At 38.4% G+C, this 25,313-nt stretch overlaps 1 protein-coding gene across 1 annotated transcript in view; it reads right to left on the bottom strand.

Annotated features, from left to right (window-relative positions):
- Positions 1-966: 966 nt before the first annotated feature.
- Positions 967-25,313, bottom strand: part of LOC149156142 (CASP-like protein 5B1) — a 38,874-nt gene continuing 14,527 nt past the window's right edge. Inside the window, exons 2-3 of the mRNA XM_089437938.1 lie at positions 1,840-1,972; positions 967-1,694 (exon numbers count right to left, since the gene is read on the bottom strand). Coding sequence (XP_089294064.1) covers positions 1,503-1,694; positions 1,840-1,972 — 325 coding nt within the window. The 3' untranslated portion in view covers positions 967-1,502. The remainder of the gene's footprint in view (positions 1,695-1,839; positions 1,973-25,313) is intronic.

Genomic DNA, 25,313 nt, shown 5'->3' with positions numbered 1-25,313 from the left:
ATTATTTTAGTCAAGTAGGAATGGGGAAAAGAATGTCCTAGGAAGAGCCATACACTGCATATATAGACATCTTGCCAAGTTGAAGTGTTAAAGTGTTTTTAAACCAATTTCAAGATCTTCTAAGATGAAACCAAATTTATTTGACTTGAAAAGTGATGACATTCAATCGTCTTTGAGTAAAGTCTAGTATGCCTGGTTAGTTATGGGCCTTCTAATTTTGCTTTTTTATCGCTCCCAACTCTCCTGAGATCCATAACTTTGTGAACACATAAAAATCCATAATAGTGATCTAGTGTAAGAAAGGGACCCACCTCTTATTTTTCTTTTCATGGAATTCTCTCATTAAGACGTTGGTTTTTATATATGAACCATGCCCGTGGCAATTAGAACGTTGCTTCAGAGATAAATATCTTAATCCAAATGCAGCATCATTCAACATCCTTTACAATTCAAAGAATGTTGTCAAATTACTATAAGAATTGCGAGAAACAACAAAGAACAAAAGAATACAATGAAAAATTCCAACATTAAATTGATTCTTCTTTGCATCTACTCAGCTGTCCTTGCTTGCAATTTAGTAAAGCTTTCTTCTTGGACATCTTCTGTATAATCCTTTGGATGAGCATACCTATCTTAGAAACACAAATCCTCATGTCAAAGGACAGTTGTTGGAAATACCAAAATGCAGAGTGCTAAGGAAGAAGCCTGTGGGCTCAATCTCACTAAGGCCTGCAACTCCTCTCGAAACACATACCCATTATTAAGCAATGCAAGCTAGATATTTAATGAAATTCTCAAATTATTCAAACTGAAGTTAGGATGTGGTAAGCCACTTATCTGGATGATCAGTCATTAGCAGAAATTATGTGGTAAGCCACTTATCTGGATGAACTCCAGGTGTGCAACCTTTATACCAAAGATACAAGTTCATCGTAAGTCCAACCAAGATACATTTTAGCTTAGAGCTTGTTTAAGAAGTACATGTTGCTCAAAATAAACCATGGTAAAGGTGTTCTTTTAATGACCAGTGGAGGAACCTACATGAATTACTATTTTAGTACACGCTAAACAGAAAGGTTTACTGTCTACTATTGAACAGATTACGAGGAGACAAGTTGTCCCTTTCGAAATATTTCTATGGAGTTTCATCAATGTTTAGTATATCAATTTTACAATCATAGAGGGTAGAGATGACAAAATGCTGCCCCAGAAAGCTAACGAGCAGGTAAATTCTGAATATTCAATAGATTTCAATACCTTTAAGGATAAGAAAAACGAAATTACACAAAGCAGGATAAGCCAAACAGTTCCACCAATATGTATGAAGAAGGCCCAGTAGTTCAATGCCATCTCTTCCCAGCAACAATGCCACATACACATGAAACAGGCTCTAACTTGAAAGGCAGATGTACCCACTGCCCAGAAGGAAGGAACTTCTGGTTCTGTGATGTTGAGGAGCTCGATTTACTGTGGTTTTCATTACAAAACTAATTCTGAGAAAATCACTCGGAAACCAACAGCCATAGTGTTAGAAGAGATGAAATTGCAATCAACACCCAACTCAAGAATGCCATTGTAGCAGAAAGTTGATATCTCCGGCAATGCATTTGATCACAATAATTCAGGTCCTTATCAAAAAGAACAGTTATTCCTGCTGTTGAGCAGGCTGCTGCAAGTGACAATGTTGCAGTAACCTGTGTTTACCCCAATCCAGTCCTGTTAATCTCTTAGGAAACTTCCTTTAAAAAATGTGTGTGTGTGTCTCTCTCTATATATAGAGAGAGCCTGTTAAAAGTTTATATAAGCATAAATTACATGAACAGAAACAAATCTGCTTACCCAATCTCCCACCACAAACAAGCTCAGCAAAATTGAATTGGGAAGGCCTCTCTTTATAAGTAATGCATACACATCAAGAGTGGCTAATAAAAAGCTCCACAGAAATTGTAAGGCCATTGCTGCAGCCAAGTAACTGTAAAAACAAGAATCCAATCCAACTTGGTTATATGAATCTTTTATTAACCCATGAAAAAAATAATGAGGATTAAATGTTAGTTTTTGATGGATTTGGTAGCATCGGACAAGTGTTCTAGTCTCAAATAACGTTAAAACCTAAGAGACTAAGGAACACGAGATCTCCAAAACCCATAAAAGGTTTCACGAGATAAGCTTGGGAAGCACCTTGATTGAATTAATTTGCCATAACTAAAATATTTCCTAACTTATGAAAAGTGGTAAATTAAAGTTAAATAATTAAGGATGTTCGAGATTGCTGTAGAGACTTCTATTGATGAAGTCTAATTGATCTTAGCCATCTATGGGAATTTAATCGTGACCGTTGAGATTCCAACGAGAGATTATAAAAGCAAGTTGAAGGGCTTGGAGATAGCATCAATGTGATCAATTGTGAGCAAGGCAGATCTAACTACCTAGTTCGCAATTTTTAGTGAGGGCATAGTTCAAGCCAAGGAAAGAGCATCAAAGAGAGGGAGCAGCAAAGATTTGGGAGAAGAGATCTAGAGGAGATTATCCTCATTTTTTTAGTGTCCAGCAGGCAGGAAAAGAAGAGGCTGAATTGTCTGCAGAAGAGGCCGATTTGTATAGTGCGAGTTAGCCAGTTCAATGATGTGAGTTGCTAGAAGAGGGTTTGTTCAATTTCCAGAGGCTTGATCAGTATCGGAAGGCAGATCGAGTTCATTCCAGAGGCAGAAGGAGGCTAGACGACCCAATTGGAGGTAGATCCAGGGCTATGCATATTCTAGTCAGTAGTGCGGGCTTCCAATGTGGGGTATGAGTAGGCCAAAAGAGACCAAGTTGATAGCAAAGGGAGATAATTATCTCCAGATATTTTGCCAATTGATTGCCGGAGGTTTGCTTGTTGGCAATTAGTGGTAATAATTTTCTCAAATTGTTGCATAATAAAATAAACCCACATTTGTTGCACCGGTTTTCCCTTCAAGGTTTTTCTGCGGATGTTTAGTCCAAAATAAGTGTCATTTTATTATGTGTGTGCGCATCTATTTCTCAGTTCATGTTTTGCTTCAGCAACATAATTTTATTTGGTGAAGAATTGCAGCTTGGTTTATTCGATATTTTCCATTAATAATTTAACAAAAAACAAATAAACTGTTAAGTTAGGAGAATAATACTCAGTTACTACAATTCAAGGAATTTTCACATGGTATCAAAGCATAGTTAATAAGATCAAAGGTTTAGAGGTGAAAGGAAGAGAGATCATGCAGTTTCAAAGGGAGACCTAAAGCACTATTTCTAGATCTGCACAGGCCAGCTAAGCAGTGTGAATTGCTGGAGGAAGGAAAATCGATTTCTAGTTCAGGGTGAAGGAAAAGTTCAATTGGCCCTAGAAGCAGTAGCAACAGGGAATGGATTTTCCAGAGAGAGGGTTCCAGTGAGTAGATCAGTGAATTTGCAGAGTAGATTTGGGCATAGAGATTTGTAGTAAGGGTTTGCAGTTGCATATCTACGCAAAGCAAGAAGAGAAAAAGCACACAAAGAGGGAATTTCCAAATATTCTCTGAAGGGTTTCTAGTTTTCTAGTTGTAGGAAAGGAGGCCATAGTTTCTAGTAGCAGGCTTACCAGTGTAGCCAGTGCGAGTTTTAGGATTAACAGTACGTGTGCTAGATTCCGGAGGACTTCCGAGAACTAGAGGAGTTACCCAATAGAGGTAGCAGGCATAGCGAATTTCGGGAAGGACACCAAAGGAAAGTGTAGAAGCAAATATGTGCAATATAAGAGGAGTGCGTGTAGCAGAGAGTAGGTCGGGTGAGTTGCCAGAAGGAGAAGGAGATTTCCAGCATATAATTCTCCAGTTACTTGAGCTTCATAGATATGGCCGCAACAAGACTCGGAGATTAAGACAGACTTGACAAAGCCTCAAACTTTGGCATCTAGACCACAAGGATGCAGTTCCTTTTGGATGAGCATGATCTAAAGGAGTTTGTCACAACAATTGTAACTGAACTGACAAACCCTATCAAGTATCTTGATTTCAAGAAGGATATGGCCAAAGCCAAGAGGATTGTTCTAGACGGGGTTTGGGATCATATTGTCTTGCATATTGCAGAGAAGAATACAACAAAGGACATGTGGGATTCCATTGTGAAGCTATACCAGGATCCATCTAAGAATAAGAAAATGGTTCTCAAGAAGCTGAGGACAACAAAGATGCAGAAGGGTGAGAGCGTAACTTCCTATCTCACCAGAATTTAGGGAGTCTGAGATGAACTTGTAGCTGTAGGAGAGAAACCAACAGATAATGAACTGGTGCGAACAACTCTAAACGGGTTTACCAAGGAATGACAAACTTTTGTTCAAGGAATCACTGGAGATTGAGAACACCTATGGAGTGACTTCACTCAGGAAGAGCTAAGTCTTAGTCTCACAGATGGCGCTACCAACAATAGTAGCTAGCGATCAAAGGTGGAGAAGGAAGAAAAGAACGTGGCCCTTGTAGGAAAGGGAAAGACGAAGAAGGGTTTCGGCCAGGGACACGACTCAAAGGGAGAGAAGAAGAAGGACCTGTCGAACGTCGAGTGCTTCGGATGTGGTGAGTTTGGTCACTACGTCACCCAGTGTCTAAAGACGAAGAAGGACCAGAAGGGGTAACAGACAACAACTTTGACAAATATCGATGAGTTGACCTCTAGATTGGAGGAATTTGCATTGATAGCAGTGATACCTCCAGATGGAGGAGGAACATGATGCTTCAAATTGCTAGATTGGACAGGTTCCATGGGTGAGCAACAGGAAGTCTACATCAAATCTAGTCACTATTCACATGGATCAATACCTTTGCTACAAGGGCCCACAATAGTAAATTAGTAGGAAGATTATGGTGTCAACAAGGCGCAGTCAAATCCTAAGGGACAGTGCAAATCTAGTTGCAGTCAGATACTTGAGATGCAATTGCAGAGCCAGTTGGGTGCAGTCAGGTGCTCAATAGACAATGTAGAAGCTAGTTGCAGTTAGAGACTCAAGGGACAGTTGCAGGGGCACAGTAGATCCGAGGTTGATTCAGATGCTTTAGAAGGTAACCATAGTTAAGTATGGTACGGAGTTATGGTCATACCATTTTCTTATTTAAAATGTGGTAGGATCTCGAGTCCTAAGAATAGGATATAAGTACCATCATGGGAGTGCCATTCCATGTGTGCTTGAGAATTTGAGACTGGATCTCATCTTGGATAGAAAACTTGTGCATGTCTTTTATTGCATTAACACGAAATGGGGTTTTTATTGTAGTAGCTTCCCAAAATGCTACTACTGATGGTATTAGAGACCAATGTTGCACTAATCGTTATCGGGAAAATTTCGGCGCGGGGAAAAAATCGGAAAAAGTCATAATAATCGGGAAAAAATCGGGAAAAAATTGTAACATACAAAAATATTCATTTTTTTCAAATTTTTAATATCTAAACCATCTACAACATAAAATAAATACATTGACACATAAATATGATAAAAGAACTAATATATAAGATGTTTAATATCATTTCTAGTGCTACATCACACATAACAGTGAATCATGTCCTGAATAGTAAGTCCTGACTCCCGAGTCCCAACTCAGCCTCAAAATATCAACAAAAAATAAAATAATGTATCTCATGAGTCATAATGTCATATACAATGAAATGAACAAAATAACTAAAGTCTAATACTATTGATTTCCTTTGCCCCTCTTGTGAGAAAATGCCATAGCTTTCCCTTTCCCTCTAGAAAAAATCACAGGACCGTCGGGCAGCACGTGTTTTAAAGGGAAAAACATGATTTAACTTGTCATTTGGACAGCAGATAGGCACGCGACTGGGGTTTGGAGACTTGGAGACTTGGAGACTTGGTAATTTTGGTGCTGAATCAACTAACTGGAGGAGAAAAACGAAGTGTGAGCTAAGGAGGAGACACATTTTCCCCATAAAACCGGTATCCTTTTCCCAACAGTCCTGCGATATTATCGTTGCACTTGGCATCAAAAAATTGGAAATTTGAAATTACTAAGAACTGCCATTGTTCTTGCAGTAGAGGCGGCTACATCAAAATTTACAACATTGACAGGTAGATCATAACAAGTTACCTATGATATACTTTGATCCCAAGTTGAAGGAAAAACAAGAAGCTAATAAAAGTCAGTAATAGAAAGAAAATGACAAAATGGATGAACAGAAATCTGAATTGGAAGATGAAATCCAGAAGGAAACAAGCAACTCCAAAGCAAAATTTGATGGATTGCCCACATAGGTTAATGAGCCAGCTATTAAAATATTGTGTAATTCCAAAGTGAAAAGACTTTCCAAAATTTTGTAACAGCTAGCCTTCAATGAAGGACATTGGGAGTAGTTACTCAGTGTTTTGAAAATTGCAATGTTAAATCTGTTGTGTTCTCTGCACGATGATGTTATGTTGTTTGGACTATTTGTAAAATTTCTTGTAAAGTAAGTGAGATATAGGCATAAAGAGTGTATAAAATAAAGGTCAGTGAATTTTAACAGATGGTAGATTGGATAAGACACGATGCCCCTTGTGAGCAAAGTTTATTCTTTGTACCTGCTGCAGGGAAGTTTAATCAATTACGTGTCTCAGCTGTTCTCCACAAAACTGCGCTATCTCGTCTCAATGTGTGTTTCTTTGGTTGGTTAATTGCTACGTCTAGCTTTTTTACATTAAGATATCTGGTTTGCAGATCTTTGAGTTAAGTTAATTCATGAATCATAACATGATATGAACTTATGAAGCCATGTGTTCGAATCTCAGGAGACCCAAAAGCTTTGATCTTGGGAGACCTGAGAGTTTCAATCTCTAAAGAGATGAGGATGTTCCTAATATGTCTCTAAGCCATGTTGGCAGCATGAGATGGAGGCCAAGAGGAAAAGGGAACCCTCTGTGGCTGTCGAGTTTTTGCTCCAAATGAATGGCATGGGATTACTAGAGATGCTATCAACTCAGAAAATGGTCTGGCGACTTTGGAAGTATCTGGAGGAATTGTGGAGGAGTTGGGATATTGAGCACAAGGGACACAAAGAAGATATCTTTCAGGGAAGTTGATGGGTATGCAGCAAGGTGATTCCAAGGATGCAGTTGTCAAATATGGGCATTGTCCCTCCAAATATTGGAACTAGACATGACTTGTGAGGGAACTTTGGACGCTGAGTTTTGTACTCAAGAAAGACTCATAATTATGCTGTGGATTTAATGTATTATGGGGGAGCATTGAAGATACTGATATCAATAAATCTGTTGTTTTAACATTTTAGGAAACGTTTTAATGGGTAGTTGTATGTCCTGTCAGGGAGTAATCTAGAAAGTTCCTTGTAAGCAATCTGGAAAGTTTCTTGCAATGTACCCGACACAGAGGCATGGAGTGTATAAAAGGAAGCTAGATGCAAAGTAACAGATGGGAGATTGGGTGAGACAAGATGCTCCTCATGGGCAAAATTTATCCTTTGTATTTGTTGCAGGGACAGTTGGTTAATGAATTATTTGTCTTTGTTATTCTCCCTAAATCTGTGTTGTCTCATCTGAATACATTTTTGGTTTGCTAGCAACTTGTCATCTGTGGTTTTATTACATAATATAATCTAGTTTATCTCCGAGTGTTTATTTTGGAACACTTGGTCATCATATTCATGATCCTTCATGCAACAACTTATATCAGGAAAACCATCACTTACCTATTAAACACAAATAATGTTCATATAAAAGTTTAACAGTGATATAGAACCAAAACAGATCGCCAAACTCTAAAGTGCATTCATTGACCTTCAGGTATGTGACAATACAAACAAAAATTGGCATGCCATCAATTGACTTGAAGGACAGAGCTTCACATGCAAACAAAGATTGTTGAAAAGCTAAGTTGCACAAAATGTGGAAATGTGTACAAGTTTCTGAAAAAAGAAAATAGAACGTGAATCCCCACGACCCCCTTCCCCCGCACCCCCAAAATGGGTATGTAAGGGGAATTAAAAATACAATATTTATCTATATATATTAACACCCATAGATGAGTATAGGATGCAAAGTCCAAAATTAGTCTTTATAGATGAGGCTATGCATCCAAAATCAACCTCTAAACATGAGGCTATATGCACTGAAAATGAAATAAAACACCAGCTAAGGACACACACAATTACATATCCATCTCATCTTCATCCTCATCAACAAAAATTGAACAAGATGCTTGTTCAATAGAACTAGAGCGTGGATTGGAAGAAGAGGCAGTTCCACTTCCACTTGCATCACCACCAATATAAAAATAGAGAGTTTTCCAAGTCTGGGCATTCTGCAGCCACATCCTAATCTCAATGAGTTGCCACTAGTATATTCTTCACCCCTACAAGACACAAGGCATGGGTTTGAATGCACAAACAAAAGATCCTCAGCCTTCTATGATCCCAAGCAATTGCGCTCATGGAATGAATGAAACCATAGGTGCTCCAATTCCTTTCCACCAGTGAAAAGCTTGTCTGTTCTGATAAAAACAAGTGCCACGGTTTTGCAAATATACACCATTTTCCTCATGGACATTCCACCGTTTAACTAGGTTCATGCTCCTCCTCTCATCCAAAGATGACATGTCTACAAAATCCTCTAGTCCACCAGATAAAAAAGCAAATTCTTCTCTCACTTCAGTTTGCATACAAGCTAGAAACAACTCTCAAAAGCTTTTCTCACTCCCTTGGTCACCTCCTTGTCCTTATGTGGGGGCGTCCTCTTCCCATTGCTTTGAGAAATGAATTATTCATCATAAAATCTTGGATTGAGAGCACGTGCCAAGGCATTCAGTGGAGTGTTAAAGCCATCCCACATCGTAACAATGGTGGATCTTGTTACACCTCATATTGTATGAGGTTCCACTTTGTGATTTTCATCACTTGGAAATTTGCTATTGGCTCCTAGGAGCTATTAGACCAATTTGGGGGGGATTCATCTCTATGGATCCCCTTATCTTCATGGCATTGTATCATTTCATGGAGATCTTTGGTTTGGGGGAGTCTCACTTCTCCTTGGCTGGATGATTGTGCTTGTTGCTTGGTGGTCTTTTCATATGTGTTTGCCTTGTTGGTCACCCCTTGGATGCACTTTTGAAGGATGTGTAGCATGTTATCTCATAATGGTGGTTTGGTATATATGCTTATATTGAATATGGACGACCCTCAATGGTTTAGATGATGATGGTGGTAGCAAGTAGATGTTTCGTGATGTTGTTGATGTTTCCTAGTGACTTGGTGTGTTGATATATGATGTTGGTGTCACTAGGAGGGGGTATTCTACATGATCTTCATGTGTTGGGTGTGTGATGGAAAACACACTTGATGATTTGAAGGGTTAGCACTGTTATCCACCAAAAGTGAGTAACCCATAGGAGAAATTTTTTCTCCTCATTTGATAGCGAAATAGCCAACAACCTTATGATGGTATTCATATAGCTTTATGCTAGAGCTCTCTACCTATTGCTCTAGTTAGTGCTCTCTCTCATCTAGCATTCTTCTTGAAGGAAGGTGGGTCATCTACGAGTAGGTGTTGATTTGGGATAGCATCGGATGTGCTTTAGCCACGAAAATTGGTGGAGAGGCTAAAGCACATGAGATCTCCAATACCCAGAGAGGGTTTGGGCAGATTCTAAACAGTTTGGGAGATATTAAAATAATTAATATTTTTAATGGAGTCCCTAAGTCTAAACTTAGGGAAAATAAAATATTAATGTGTATTAATATAAAACTGTGTTAAAATGGTCCAAAAGTCATGGATCAAGCTAGATCTAACCTTAGTCGTTGATTAGGGACTTAATCTCGGCCGTTGATTTGTTAACGAGAAAAGTATAAGAGGAGGCTTGAGGGTCACATGGAGAACACACTGAGGGAGACCAGTCAGTTTAATTTCTGGAGCGGGGTTAGCGGAGAAATTGAACCAGTGGTCTGGAGAGCAGTCAGAGGCAGCGAGTTCGGAATAGAGAGACGGGAGATCAGCACAGAGGCAGAAAAAGTAGATGCAAGGCCAAAGCAAGCTACATAAAGGCAGCAGAGACTGCGTAAAGCCAGCAGGGCCTATGTCATCCACGCAGAGGCTGCAGGGGTAACACAGAAGGCCAGAGAGGGTGCGCAGAGTCTCAACAGGCTGACGCAGAGGGTTTCTGGTCACGCAAAGATCAGTAGGGCTGACGCTGGGTTCAGAAGAAGTGCTGGAAAAATTGTCTATCTGTGGGTAACCCAGTTTGGCACCCTATTGTACTAGAAAATTGCTGAATAATAAAATCCTCGCTTGCTGCACCGGTTTTCCTACATTGAGTTTTTCTGGGGACATTAGTCCAAAATAACTGTGTCAATGTGTTGATTCTTGTGCATATGTTTGTTTCTGTATTATGGTGTGATATCTGCAGCAGTGTTTATTTTAATGTTTATTGAAGTAATTTCATGAATAACTTATGGTGAAATAATTAGGAAAAATAAATCAGTTGCTGCAGTGATAGAATTTTCACAGCTGGTACTTTAACCATTTTAACAATCATGTGCTTTCATTTAATATTACAGATATATTAATACGAATAATAGGGAAAAATGGATGATTGACTACTCTCGATTGTATCTTTTTTCCCACACTTCACTTGGGAGGTTAGCCTTTGACTCTAGTCTAGTGGGGCCCCTCCTCTATGGCCTTATGGTTTAGAAAGGGAACTAATAGGGGGCACTGATTGATATAGTGTGTCCATGATAATCTATACTTACCACTTTCCATCCTTCCCTGTATCCATCTCCATTCTTTGGGTTGATTTTCATTGGTCATTGAGATTGGCATCACATATCCACATCCTTGAGTTAGGACTCAAAAACATGGCCATGGAGTTGATGCAGCTAAATGAATGATAAAAGCATATAAAACCACAATGGAAAGAAAATGTAAAATGAAAAAGATGGATGGGACTTGTTTAGCACATAGGCAAAAGTCTAGCATGAGCTCTACCTCCCTCATTAGCCATCACCCAGTTGCTCAATGTAGAAAATTTCTACAAATCTAGCTTTGATACCATGTAGAAAATTTGCTGGTAGGTTAACCCGATAATGAAATATAAATCAAAGCAGAATACTATAACCTACTTCTACTATCAATTTGCGGAAGCTTAAAGATCGAGCTGAATAATATAACCAGAAGAAGAAGAATCAATGGCACAATACACATGAAAATACTGTGGGGAAAGCCTCAGCTAAAAACCCCACACTATTGTATTATAATACAGGTGGAAATACAAAGGAATTATACAAAGCTTTAGCTCTCATAGCTAGCCAGCTCTCAGTACAATCCTCACAGATGCTCACAGGTAATCTTGGTTTCTCTCCAGCCTTCCTCTCTGCCCTCCAAGCTCCTATTTTTTATGACAATTGTTCCTTGTGGATGATATTCTCTTACCAAGTGGAAAACCAATCTAGCAAGAGGATGATCAAGCCTCCAAAACTGCGCAATCTTCAAGGATGATTCCTTGACTACATGCATGAGTTTTCTTTATAAGAAAACACATGCGACTGTTAGAACACTGTCCTTGACTTTAATCTCAACTGGGTCTTTCTCAGAATAGACATGCATGAGTTTTTGATGAGGGAATCTTCAGTTAACTGGAGTAGCACTAGTTGAGTGCATGCATGCATCAACTCACTGTTAACTCACCATTAGTTCTTCAAACAATTTGAAACTAATTTAACTGGACTTAACTTAGTAAACTGAGTTAACTCATTACAACTCAAATATAACCCAATCTTATCTCCTTAATTTAAGGGATAACTTTTGCATGACTTCAGAAAGACTTCTAACTTGAATTTCTCCAACTAATTAATTTAAAATAAATTAATTAATTATTTCCAAGTAGCTGTTAAGACTAAATTCGATTTTAATTCACAATTTAATTCAAGGACAAATTAAATTGGAATATTCTTGTTGCCATATTTCAACAAGCATTTAATGCTTCATCTAAAATAAAGGAACTCTTGAATGTCCCAACCCCAATGAGTGTGAAACTACTACATCTTTAAGGGGTATTGGAAAAGCACAAAGCAAGCTTGGCCTCCTACGATATGCACCAAAGAAAGTCAAATCATTAAATTAAAAGGTGCACTAGAGGGGTGGAAAAAGCAGGACGAGGAAAGGGCTAAGTCACGCCTCCGTGATTACTCCTCCCTTACATCATTATACCAGGATATTGGACCTCCAATAACTGATCTCATGGCTATAGCATCTTCCTTGAAGTCTTTCCTACTCCATGACCACTTCATTACATACACCTATGGATTGATGGGTCTACCTAGGACATGTCACTCCCCTTGGGGGTTGGAAACAACTAATAGAATTATTGACCTAAACATTCCTAACATAAGTGAGGTAACTTGTTTACAAATCTTGAGCTAGTAAGACATTTGAAGGTAAGTCTTGTGTGAAATATTACTGTGTCCCCAACATTAGATATGGTCCATTATGATGCTTTAATGGTTCTGTGTCCATAATGATGTTGATCTAACTTGATCATGAGAAGTTTGTTTCAAGTAGCATCACACATAACAAAGATTGTTGATTTTTGGTAGTTATGGTCATTATTCAAATCAACAATTTAAAAGAAATTAAATTTATTATTTACAAGTTCATGTAGGATCCAAACTATCAGGTTGGCCCCACTAGTTGAATACGTTTGACCCTTGGTCAAAACCCACATGATTTGACCACTATAAATAGACCATTTGACCTCCTCCATTTGGCATCAAATCAATTCAGATCATCAAGTCAAAAAGTCTTCTGTTCACACGTGCGAAGGAGGAAGAGGAGATCTAAAGTTGACCAGCTTTGACCAAGTCTTATATGTTCTATTTGACTGAATCTTTGACTGCTCTATTTGACCGAAATTCTGGAGGGTTTACTGAACTTCTTTCTAGTTGAATTGACCAAAATTTATGAGTTGACTGCAAGTTGTCTTAGCAGTGTCACCAAACGTTCTGAGGCAGAGTCGACCACAGTTCACCAAGATTTTCTGAGGCAGAGTTGATTGAGATTTCTGGGTAGCGTTTGACCGAAGTTTGGGTAGAGTTGACTGAGATTTTGGGCAATAGTTTCACTGATTTTTGTGAGAAGTTGGACAAAGTTTGACCTAGCTAGTTTATGTGGTCAAAATGACCAAGTTTGACTGAAAAATCATTTTGTACCATTTGTTGAATTGAACAATAATTTCTCCTAGAAAAGATTGCTGGGTTTTCTCCCAAGGTTGGGTTTCCCAAGTGAAAAATTTCGTGTCTATTGTTCTACTATGATCTCTATTGTTCTACTGTTCTATTTCATTTATAATTGAATTTTATGGTGTAACTGAATAATGATAATATGGAAAGTGCAAAAATATCATTAGAAGTAATTACCAGTAGCAAAAAATTGTGCTTGTCCTCTTAGTAGTAGAAAATCAACATGGAATCATAGCTTTAGTGAAGGAAAGGAAATTGAGATCACTCTTGAAGACACCTACTTGATCACTCTTGAAGACACCTACTTCTGCAATCTAATTTGTGACTAGATCTTTGACCATGGGTTCATCTACTACGGCAAAGAATAAGTTGGAAGGTGCTACAAATTTTACAGCATGGAAGACAAGGATTGATCTCATTCTTGAAGAGCATGATGTTATAGATTATGTGAATGAAAGGGTCACTAAACCACATAATAATGAAGGAAAGGCAAGGTACAAGAAGTTTGAAATTACAGCTAGAAGGGTTCTTGTTGAATATCACTTGATTCCATATGTTTAAGGACTAGAAAATTCAAAACAGATGTATGATGCCCTAGTAGGATTGTATACTATCAACAACATTGGTCAAAAAATGAGCTTAAGGAACCAACTTTGTGATGTTCATATGACTAGAGATGATACAATGGCTTCCTACTTCATGAGGATCTCTCAATTGAGAGATCAATTTCAGGGTATTGGAGAAAGCATTGAAGAAACAAAACTTGTGACTACAACTCTTAATGGTTTACCTAATTCATGGGATTCATTTGCATCTAGCATTTGTGGTAGAACAAAAATCCAAAGTTTGATCAACTATGGACCTCATGTACTCAAGAGGAATCTAGGCTAATATCAAAAGGAAAGATTCAAAGACCTCAAGGTGGTGATCTCAAGCATTTGTAGCTCATGAAAAGAATGGTAAAGGAAGAAGAAATTTTGGAAAATTTCATAAAAAGAATATAGGAAGAATACTTGCTCCCAATCATGATCAAAAGAAGAAAGATTTGTCAAATATTCAATGTTTTTGTTGTCACAAGTTTGGTCACTATTGACCACTACGTGTCACCGACCCATAGCAGTACACCCCCTTTTTTCGCAAAAGGGATAGCGCCTGATCGATGTGTTTGTGTCGTCCAGCTATTATTATCAACCTGATTGTCATGTTATAATGTAAACCCATTTTGCATGTATATGATGTAAATAATTTCAACAGATCTGTGTCATCATCATGTATGTAATTGCCTAGGTAAACCTATTTTTCCGGTAACAATCTACATTTCGGGAGGTTTTTTGTCTCACTGATCCATTCTCGGATGGTCGGCAGAGTTTTCCCTCAGCCTTACCCCAAAGCCGGTATGAATTTTGTCACCAGGATCTTAGGCAAGTCCTAGTGATCGAGTCTATGTAAAAGCGATTTGGGAATAATTCTAACTATTTGGTTAGGTTATTCTATTACAAATTGCTTAGTCTGCTAGAATATATTTGTGTCGCAGAAATGGGTAGTCTGTGAGGGTCTATTTCAGATGGGTTTTCCCCCTTGTGATGTGAAAGATATTAAAATAATGATGTAAAGTGTCTTGAGGGTTAGAAAAATAATTTATCCCCTCATAAGTTAATTAATTAAATTTTCTGGCCAAAATTAATTAAATCATAAGCCATAAATTTAATTAATTCTAGGTCTTAGGTAAATTTAAATTCTCCGAAGGCAAAATTCGTTGGTCCTTAAAATTTAAATTTTAAGAGGTCCAGGGACTAAGGTAAATTGATTATTTTGCTAAATTTTAAGCCTTTGGTACCTGGGGTGAAGTTAAAGTCAAATTTTTGAGGAAATTAATTCAAAAATTTTAATTTTTGAATTAATTAAAATGCATTTAATTGAAAAATTCGAAATTTCCTCAATAATTTAAAATTTCGACAGATGAGATTAAAAAAAAATTGATCCTCATCAACGGTCAAGATTGCTTTGACGAGGATCACTCGAACTAGCCGTTGGAGGATTTATCTTTAAATAAGAGGTCATTTGTCAGTCAGTGTCATTCGATCTTTGAGTCGTGTGCTAAGTGAAAGCTCTCTTGTAATCTTTTTATGAGCAATAAAAAAAGACTTTGGGGTTAATTTCTGTTGATATTAGTCTTCGTGGAAATACTGTGAGATGTGTCATTTTTATGCATAGATTTCCTTTTAGCCATTAACGATAGCTTTCTAAAGAGTGATTTGAGTACATGTATCTTGCTCAGTCACTAGGGTTTGAATGGTAATTTAAGTTTTGAATATAATAGCAGGTATCTCTATTAAATTTGAATTTTATTATCGTTTTCTCGCTGTATGTTGATGGTTGAATTGTGTTGTGCAGGAAATTCTTGATTTTTAGATCATCGGGCGTTCGGGGAAGTTTTCAATTAGACCAGCCAACTCCCGATTCGTATTTTCCACTGTTGATAATATCGGCGATATTCGGAAATATCGCGATATTTTCGGCAAAACGATATATCGCCGAGAAAATATCGCGATATTTTCTGTTTTGAAAATATCGCGATATTTTCAAAATATCGGCAAATTTCGGAAAATATCGGCAAAATATCGCGATATTTTGAAAATATTGGCAAAATATCGGCTATATTTAAAAATTTGAAAAAAATATTTTTTATGCTTGCCGATATTTGCCGATATTTTGCCGATATTTTCGCCGAAATTGCCGATAAGATATTTTCTGGACCCTCGCCGATATTTTGCCGATACCGATATTTTCAACACTGGTATTTTCTGAAGAGCCCAACTTGATTGGATCCCAGGCTTATCATAACAAAATTTATTGTTGATGCATGAAGGGTTTTGGGCGAAGCACCTCTGTTTAAAATCAAAATTTCAAATTTTCTGTGCTAAATTGATAAATCTGGCTTTTAAAGAGCCTTAGATTATCATATCTAGAGCGGAGTTGGACTCACACTCGCCAGATCTGATAGAGCTGTTGTCCCTGTGCATAGATCTGTAATTTTTTTTTTTTTAATTTTCTCTGACTAGGGTTTCTGGGATTTCATTTATTTTGTATATCCGAGTTCTGGGTGGTTGTGTTTTCAGGAACAGGTTGCAGATCTGAAGGTGAAGTTTGATTTTGAAACCAGATCTAGGCCTTGGAGGGTAAGATCTAGCCTCAAGACGAGCTTTTGCAGAGGCATTATTTTGCAGTCCAAGGGTTTCTTAAATTTTTTAAACCTGGAGATAATTTTACAGGGGCTTCGATTATGAATCTGAATCAAAACATATCAATTTAATCTGGAAATTTCTGGGTTTTATTGGGCCATGATTTTCCATTTTGTTTGCTACCTGGGGTTTTTCCAGTAGAATTATTTTCGAATTTTTTTAAGGGTTTTGCTGCCATTTGTTTGATTCCTCTCCCTTGCTGTCCGAAATTGTCTATCTCTCTGCCACACATTGTTGTAGCCTCCCTCATCCCCTGATCTTTTCAACCCTCGAATTTTTCTGCTCCACACAGCTCCTTCCATACTTTTGTTGCCTCATACGCTGCCCAATCCGCTGTGTTTTTCCTGCCACTCCATGCAAGCCTGCAACCTGCGAACACTGCAACGTCTCTCTCATCATCGTCAGCTTGCTCTCCCCGCTGCTCCCTCTCTGCTTTCCCGCAGCACCGTCCCCTCTCCTCTACACGCAGTTTCCTGTCGCAGCCTCCAGAACCTGCGTCCTCCCTTCTGTCATCGAGTTTCCTCATCCTTTCAGTGCCTATTCGCTCAACCCGCCTCTCCTATTCATAACTCCATCCATCCCTTTATGCTACTCCAGACCTGCGCATTTGCGTATTCCGCATCCCTGCCATCGATCATCCATTGTCATTGCCAGATCCGCATGCCTCCTTGACCTTCTCCTCTCCACCGTCGGACCTGCACACTACAATCCCATTTGAGCTACACACTACAATCCCATTTGAGTTTTCCTTTTTTTTTTTTATTCTGTGCATTCGTGAGTTAGATAGGAGGATAGCTTAGGTTAGATAGGTAGCGTAATTTTTTTTATTGTATGAAGTGTATTTTGTTTTGATATCATTAAAAAACATAAAAAAAATTCAAAAGTCCGATTTTAGTTTTATGTTATTTCTTTTTCTTCTTTTTTTTTAACTTTGTGTTTGACTTTGATACTTTTTTTATTATCTAAAATTCAAAAAATCTATATATATATATATATGTAATAATCTAAAAACCCTAAAAAATTTAAATAAAAACTAAAAAAGCTAAAAGTGGCTTCACATTAATGTGACTTTGAGACATCCTAAATTTTTTAAATCAAAAGTAAATTTTTAGCGTTAAAAGATTTTAAATTTTTTTATGTGGCCTGTGGCCCATTAAATTTTTTTAAAAATTATTTAATCTTTTGATTTACTTTAATCACATTAAGAGAAATTCTTGATTAATCATTTACCATGTTAAGTCTTGCTTAGCATATTGAAAAAGGTTTTCCTAAGGACTAGTCAAATTTGTCAAGGATAAAATCTAAATGAGAACTTTGTGGTATCAACATTTCTTTTTCTCTATAGTTAAATGTGCTTAAATTTTCATATATAAAGATTAACTATAGGAAAGTGGTAAATTTCCTAGATTTGGGTCACTAAGCATAATCATTTAAATTCTAGTATCTAAATCGGTTAGCATTTAAATTCCGTGGTTGTTTAAAGTATTTGAATCTCTTAAAATTTAATTGCTAAGACATTGTGCATCTGTTGAATATCTTGCATCTATCTATCATCATTGCTTGGATTATTTAATGTTCGTTACATGCTAGACATTTTGCAAATGTTTTCAAGTGATTGTTAAAGAATCTTGTGGTGAAATTATAATAGATCACATATCTCTGTTTCCTAAGCTAAGCATACTTTTGAGCATTTGTTGACATTGATATCGAATCGCAAAGTAGTTTTTGTTTTCTTTGAGCTAAATTGTATCAAGAAGATTTGAAATACGCTGGTGTTTTAATTGTAATATCTTCAAGAGTTTATCTTTTAAGTCTTCATCTAATAAAGCGAACATTTCATTTGAGTAATTGAGGGCTTTTGCGACATAAGTGTTTTTCCATCCTCGAGTTTAACTTCATCTCATCTTCCGGTGCATTTGCATATAAGTTAACTTTGCATAGATAAAATTTATTTCCAAGCATAAGCTTGGTCGATAGACAAATAGATATCCATCCGTCTTTTCTTGAGAAGCCTGTTTTAATAGTACTTAAAACGGTGACCTTGCAGTCGTCAGAGTCACAACTCTCTGCAGCGCCGGAGGCACCGAGTATGTTAGAAGTTCAGGAGAGGTATCGTTAATCACACCTTAGTGTGATTAAACGAGCTTGCAAAATATAGAAAAAATAGATCAACGCCTTAGAATTCAGCCTCTTCGAGGAGGCGACCTCCTTTACATTACACGAATGAACAATTCTTGAATGATACAAATGACAAGACCTCCTTTCTATATATAGAAGTTTAAGGGGTCATAATATAATCAAAGCCGACATAACAATAATAATGTAAGGGCACAATAATAACAATAGTGGGCTTCTATGGGGCACAATAATAACAATATGGGGACTACATGGGTACAACCATGTAATAAGGGGGTTGTACTAATAACAATAAGGGGTTACACTAGTAGTATAGGGGCCTAACAGTGTGCTTCTCTTTATCTTCTCTCTGCTAATTACTACGAAATCAGGTTCAACACAGAAAGGATTGAAGGATTCATAATTTACGTAGGCATTTAACTAAAATTAACCAAGATTCCTGCATCTCACATTAGTTTTAGGGATTGCAATTCATATAAGGTAGTCATTCATCCAAGCAGCAATTGCTAATTGATTACTTGGTCTTCATTTCCCTAGCAAGATCGTTGACTCCATAAGGCACTAATATCAACCGTTTAAAATCTAATCAAATTCTAAGTCTTGCTAAATCTTAATCAAGTACTTGATCGCCTCACTGTGTCTCCCGAACTGGTTGGTTCCCAACTAGTTCTTCTTCATTCCTTTTTTCCCATAGGGTCTACCCCCCTTAGCCTGCTGTAGGGAAACAGCTTAAACGAAGAGATTGGGGATCAGGGTGATAGCGCCTGATCTAAGCGTTGTCATAGTGCCTAGACATTCTGTGTGACAACAGTCACTATAAAAGGCAACACACTGAAAGGAAGAATGATTAGAAGAGGAAAGGCAAGCAACATGCTTCAACAACAACAATTGATGATGATGAACATCCAAATCAAAATAAATTCAAGAATGAAAGTGAAGAAGATTTTGTTTTCTTTTCTGCTCTTTCGGGTACTGTTGCAGATCACAGTGACATCTAGTTACTAGACAGTGGTACCTCCAAACATATGACAGGTAACTGTAATAGTCTCGCTGAATTGGTAGAGAAGTCAACACTGAAAATGGAACTTCGTGACAATGGCAAGTATGAATTTAAAGGTGTTGGTCAACAAATTTTTAGCTGGAGTCAGAAGAAAATGTTTATTTAAATGATGTATTGTATGTACCAGGTTTGAAAAAGAATTTACTCTCTACTTCATCTTTGGAAGACAAAGGGTATAGAGTTCAATTTGTTGATGGACAGGTTCTTGTATGGAAAAAGTGCTCAAACATAGATTCTACAAAGGTGATTAGTGTTCGAGAGTGAGGCTTGTACAGACACCTGGAACAATTAGCTCAAGAATTGGTACAAAATGACATCAATCTATGTGAGTTATGGCACTGTAGATTTGCTCACATTCACTATAAGGCTTTGTCAGTATTAAGGAATGTGGTTACAGGTCTTCCAGAACTCCAAGAACAACATGAAGGAGTTTGCAAAGGTGCACTTGGCAAGAATGTCAAGGGATCCTTTCCTGTGAAAATTCTATCAGTGGAACAACTGATTTATTTTTCCTACTTATTCCACAATAAGTTATTTATGAAATTACTTCAATAAACATTAAAAATAAATATTGTTGCAAATATCACACCGTAATACAGAAACAAACATATGCACAAGCATTAACACATTGACACAGATATTTTGGACAACAGTCCCCAGAAAAAACCCAATGTGGGAAAACCGGTGCAGCAAGGGAGGATTTTATTATTCAACAATTTTCTATACAACAGGGTGGCAAACTAGCTTACCGACAGAGAGAAATAATTCTCTAGCACTTCTCCCAATCTAGCATCAACCTGGCTGACCTCTGCATGGCTTTCAAACCCTCTGCGTGAGCCCCTGCGTGACTGTGTCAACCCTGGGCCTCTGTGCATCACGCAGGCTCAGAAAGTGACTGTGTAGTCTTCTATTGCCTCTGCGTCTACCCAAAAAGCCCTGCGTCTGCCTCTCCTGCCTCAGCGCTGATCTCCAGTGGCTGATCCCGCCTCTCTGCTCCGTACTTACTGCCTCCTGACTACTCACCAAACCACTAGTTCAATTTCTCAGCTAACCCTGCTCTAGAAATTGAATTGACTGGTCTCCCTGAGTGTGTTCTCCAAGTGACCCTCAAGCCTCCTCTTATACTTTTCTCGTTGACAAATCAACGGCTGATATTAAGTCCCTAATCAATGGCTAAGATTAGATCTGGCTTGATCCATGACTTTTGGACCATTCTAACACAGTTTTATATTAATACACATTAATATTTTATTTTCCCTAAGTTTAGACTTAAACTGTTTAGAATCTGCCCAAACCCTTTCTAGGTATTGGAGACCTCATGTGCCTTATCCTCTCCACCAATTTTCGTGGCTAGAGCACATCCGATGCTACCCAAATCAACATTTCCAAGAAGTGACAACTTGGATCTGATTCATTAAGATGTATGCAGACAAATGGCAACAACTTCTTTGGGTGGCTTCTTGTACTATGTAACAATTATTGATGATTTCTTCCAAAAAAACATGGATCTACTTCATGAAGACAAAATATGAGGTCTTTAGCAAGTTTCAAGAATTCAAAGCTTAGGTAGAGAACTTGACAAGAAGAAGATCAAGACTCTGAGGACAAATAATGGACGAGAATACACTTCCAAGGAACACATTGCTTTTTGCAAAGAAGCTAGGATTGAGAGGGAGTTGATAGTCCCTTACAATCTTCAACAGAATGGGATTTCCAAAAGGAAGAATGTGACTATTGTGGAAACCTCCAAGGCAATGATTTATGATCAAGATTTATCCATGTTCTTATGGGATAAGGCATCCAAGACAACAATTTATGTTCAAAAAGGAAGCCCTCACCAGACTTTGGAATTCAAGACTCTTGACAAAGTTTTCACAAGTGAGAAACTAGAGGTTGGGCATTTGAGGATCTTTGGTTGTCGTGTCTACATTCATGTACCCAAGGACAAGATGACAAAGCTGGAGCCTGCTAGAAAGAAGGTAACATTTGTTAGATACACTGAGTCATCAAAGGCTTATAGAATTTGTAGTCCAGGACAACGACAAATTGAAGTCCACAGAGGCAAGTGTTATCAGATCTGGGCCAAAACCAGAGGAACTGGCCAATCTGATCGGTTTGGGGACCAAACTGGTCCGGTTCAAGGTTCAGAACTGACTAGTTCGACACAGAACCAATCGGTTTTGTACCGAACCAACTAGTTCTGTATAAGTTCATCAAAGATGTTTGAAACTCAATTTTTTAAAGAAAAAACAAGAATTTTTTAGTGGGGCAGCCTAATATTCAAGCGTATGGCCTTTTTACTTAAATTTTTAACATTACCATGAAATGACTCAGGATGTTTGAGTGGTTCCAACCTCATTGAATTTCATATGGAGAAAGTAGAGATTTAGATCTCGCTCAAAATCCAACAGACGTAATAGTTTTTCATGATTAGTGGATTGCAATGTTTCCATCGGATTTGGTCATGTATGACGATATGGAACTAGTATTTAATCAAGAGCACCAAACCCTCTATGTGCCTTGATGTTAGTGGCATTGGTTGTCGAGCTCCTCTATCACGACCCTACTAAAAATGTACCCATTACTCAAACAAAATTTTGACTCGACGTGCTATGTTTTTTCTATGTTATTTTAATGCTTAGAGGGTGATATTGATGACAAAATCCCAATATAGGCAATGATTTTGATGATAGGTAGGCATTTGATGTAGCATGAATTTTTTGGGATGCTAGAGGCCATCTAGAGCCTGTTTGTTGATGTATTTTCAATTCAAATACATATTGCACTCAATGCTATCTTGGTCTTGTGCACCCTTACATGCTATATAAATGAGAAAATTTGCTTCTTTGTGCATAAGTGATTTGGATTCATATGGATACACATGAATATATATGTTTTTCTTTAAAATTTGAATATTTTATGTGTTTTTGGTTGACTAGTTTTTTGGTCTGGTTTTTTTACTAGTTTCGGTCTGGTTTCAACCGGTTCTCAGTTCAAATCATTTTTTAGTTCGGCCACCGGTTCAGTTCTGATAACATTGGTAGAGATGCTACCTTTGATGAGGACGCAACCTTCAGGAAGTCTAAAGATGTTGGGGATGATGAAGAACACGAAGTTCCCAAGGGAGTTGGTTCAAGGCCTTCTGAACCTATGGAACATTTTTTAGATCGTTAGGAAGAGCCTGAACCTATGGAACATTTTTCAGATCATCAGGAAGAGCCAAAAGGGTTGAATGATCCTAGGGACCCACCTATGATTGTTCTAGAACCCAAGAGACCAACATGGCTTCGTAGTACATCGCAGGAAGTAGACGAACATGTAGCTTCTCGTGGCACTTTTAGAGAAAGCAAACGTCCCAAGACCTACTAAGGATATGTAGCATTGATGAGTCACATCATTGATTCCATGCCATCCAACTATGAGGAGGTAGCAAGTCAGGAAGTTTGGAAGGATGCCATGATGGAAGAATATCAATCCATCATGAAGAATGATGTGTGGGATATTATACCGAGACCTGAGGAGAAGTCAGTGGTGACTTCCAAGTGGATCTACAATATCAAGCATGTGGTGGATGACAACATAGAGAAGCCCTGTGTCTGCCTCTCTTACCTCAGCACTGATCTCCAGTGGCTGATCATACCTCTCTGCTCCGTACTTGCTGCCTCCTGACTTCTCACTAGACCACTGGTTCAATTTCTCAGCTAACCCCGCTCCAGAAATTGAACTGACTAGTCCCCCTCAGTGTGTTCTCCACGTGACCCTCAAGCCTCCTCTTATACTTTTCTCATTGACAAATCAACGGCCGATATTAAGTCCCTAATCAACGACTAAAATTAGATCTGGCTTGATCCATGACTTTTGGACCATTCTAACACAGTTTTATATTAATACACATTAATATTTTATTTTCCCTAAATTTAGACTTAGGGACTCCATTAAAAATATTAATTATTTTAATATCTTCCAAATTGTTTAGAATATGCCCAAACCCTTTCTGGGTATTGGAGATCTCATGTGCCTTAGCCTCTCCACCAATTTTCGTGGCTAGAGCACATCCAATGCTACCCCAAATCAACATTTCCAAGCAGGAAGGTCAGTTGGGAGATCAGTTACTTACTTCTCAATAACTAAGTTGCAGTGCAACAGTGGGCAACACGATGCAACATGATGAGAGGAGGTGCAAAGCAGATGCAATGCTGGGAGGAAGGACCAACAACAGCACAGATGCAGAGGGAGTTGTAGTACAGATGCAGCAGTGGCAGTGGCAGAACCACGGGCAGCAGTATAAGATGCAGCAATGCAGAGGATGATGGGCAAGAAGGCCTAGCATCAGCGCAGGTACCGATGTTGGATGATCAGAGTAATACTCAATGAGGAGTATTGCTAGAGCACAGTCCTCGCTAAGAGGGAGTGTTGATTTGGGGTAGCATCGGATGTGCTCTAACCACGAATGGTGGAGAGGCTAAAGCACATGAGATCTCCAATACCCAGAAAGAGTTTGGGCAGATTCTAAACAGATCATGAGATATTAAAATAAATAATATTTTTAATGGAGTCCCTAAGTCTAAACTTAGGGAAAATAAAATATTGATGTGTATTAATATGAATCTATGTTAGAGTGGTCCAAAAGACATGGATCAAGCCAGATCTAATCTTAGCCGTTGATTAGGGACTTAATCTCAGCCGTTGAGATGTCAATAGGAAAAGTATAAGAGGAGGCTTGAGGGTCACTTGGAGAAGACACCAGAGTGATCAGTCATTCTATTCTCTAGAGCGGGGTTTGCTAAGAAAGATAGAATCAGTGATCGGGAGAGCAGCAGAGGGGCATTGAGTACAGAGAGACAGAGACGCAGAGGTAGTGCCGGGATAGCAGCAGAGCAGCCAGAGAGAGAGACACAGGAGCAGCCAGTGCTCACGCAGAGGCAGCTAAGTGTTGCGCAGGGCACCAGAGGGGCCGACGTAGCTGACGCAGGGCCTCCTAGGGCTGACGCAGGCCAAGATAGGCTGACGCAGTGCCAGCGCTGGGCTAGGAGAGGCTGACACAGTCCAGATTGGGCAGATGCTGGGGTTTCTGGGGCAGATTGGTGCTGAGTAGCTGCCGGAAGGATTATCCGGGGTTTTAGCCAGTAGATTTGTCAAAAACCGAGAGGTATTACTGCTAAGGAAATTCTCTGTTGGGTAGGCCAGTTTTGGCACCCAGATTGTACTCTGATATTGCTTAATAAGAAAACCCTTAGATAGCTGCACCGATTTTCCCACATTGGGATTTTCCAGGGACATTAGTCCAAAAATAGTAGTGTCGTGTGTTGTGTTTGTTCTTGTTTCTTTTAGTTGCTAATCTGTAATATGTTGAACATGCACTAGTGTTTATTTTCAGTATTTACATTGTAAATAACTTGTTAAGGAAGAGAACAAGTAGGTAGGAATAAATTAGATAAAGTGCATGGAAGGTTTCTAACTAAGTAAACTTAGAAACTTCAACACAAAGTGGTTTCTCCTTGGGGTAGTTGGGCTTCTCCTTGGGGCAATTGGATTTCTCTTGGGAAAATTCATCCCAAAGCTGCCCCAAATTTCAACATTCCCTCTCAGCTAGGGAGGAATTTTCAGTTGCACCATAAGTCTCATCTCAGATGTACATGTCTCAACATAAG

This window comes from Pinus tabuliformis, chromosome 9 (genome assembly GCF_031772625.1).
Source record: "Pinus tabuliformis cultivar Carrire ecotype Pingquan chromosome 9, CPIR1, whole genome shotgun sequence".
Classification (NCBI taxonomy): domain Eukaryota; kingdom Viridiplantae; phylum Streptophyta; class Pinopsida; order Pinales; family Pinaceae; genus Pinus; species Pinus tabuliformis.
This window is presented reverse-complemented; position numbering and strand designations above follow the sequence as displayed.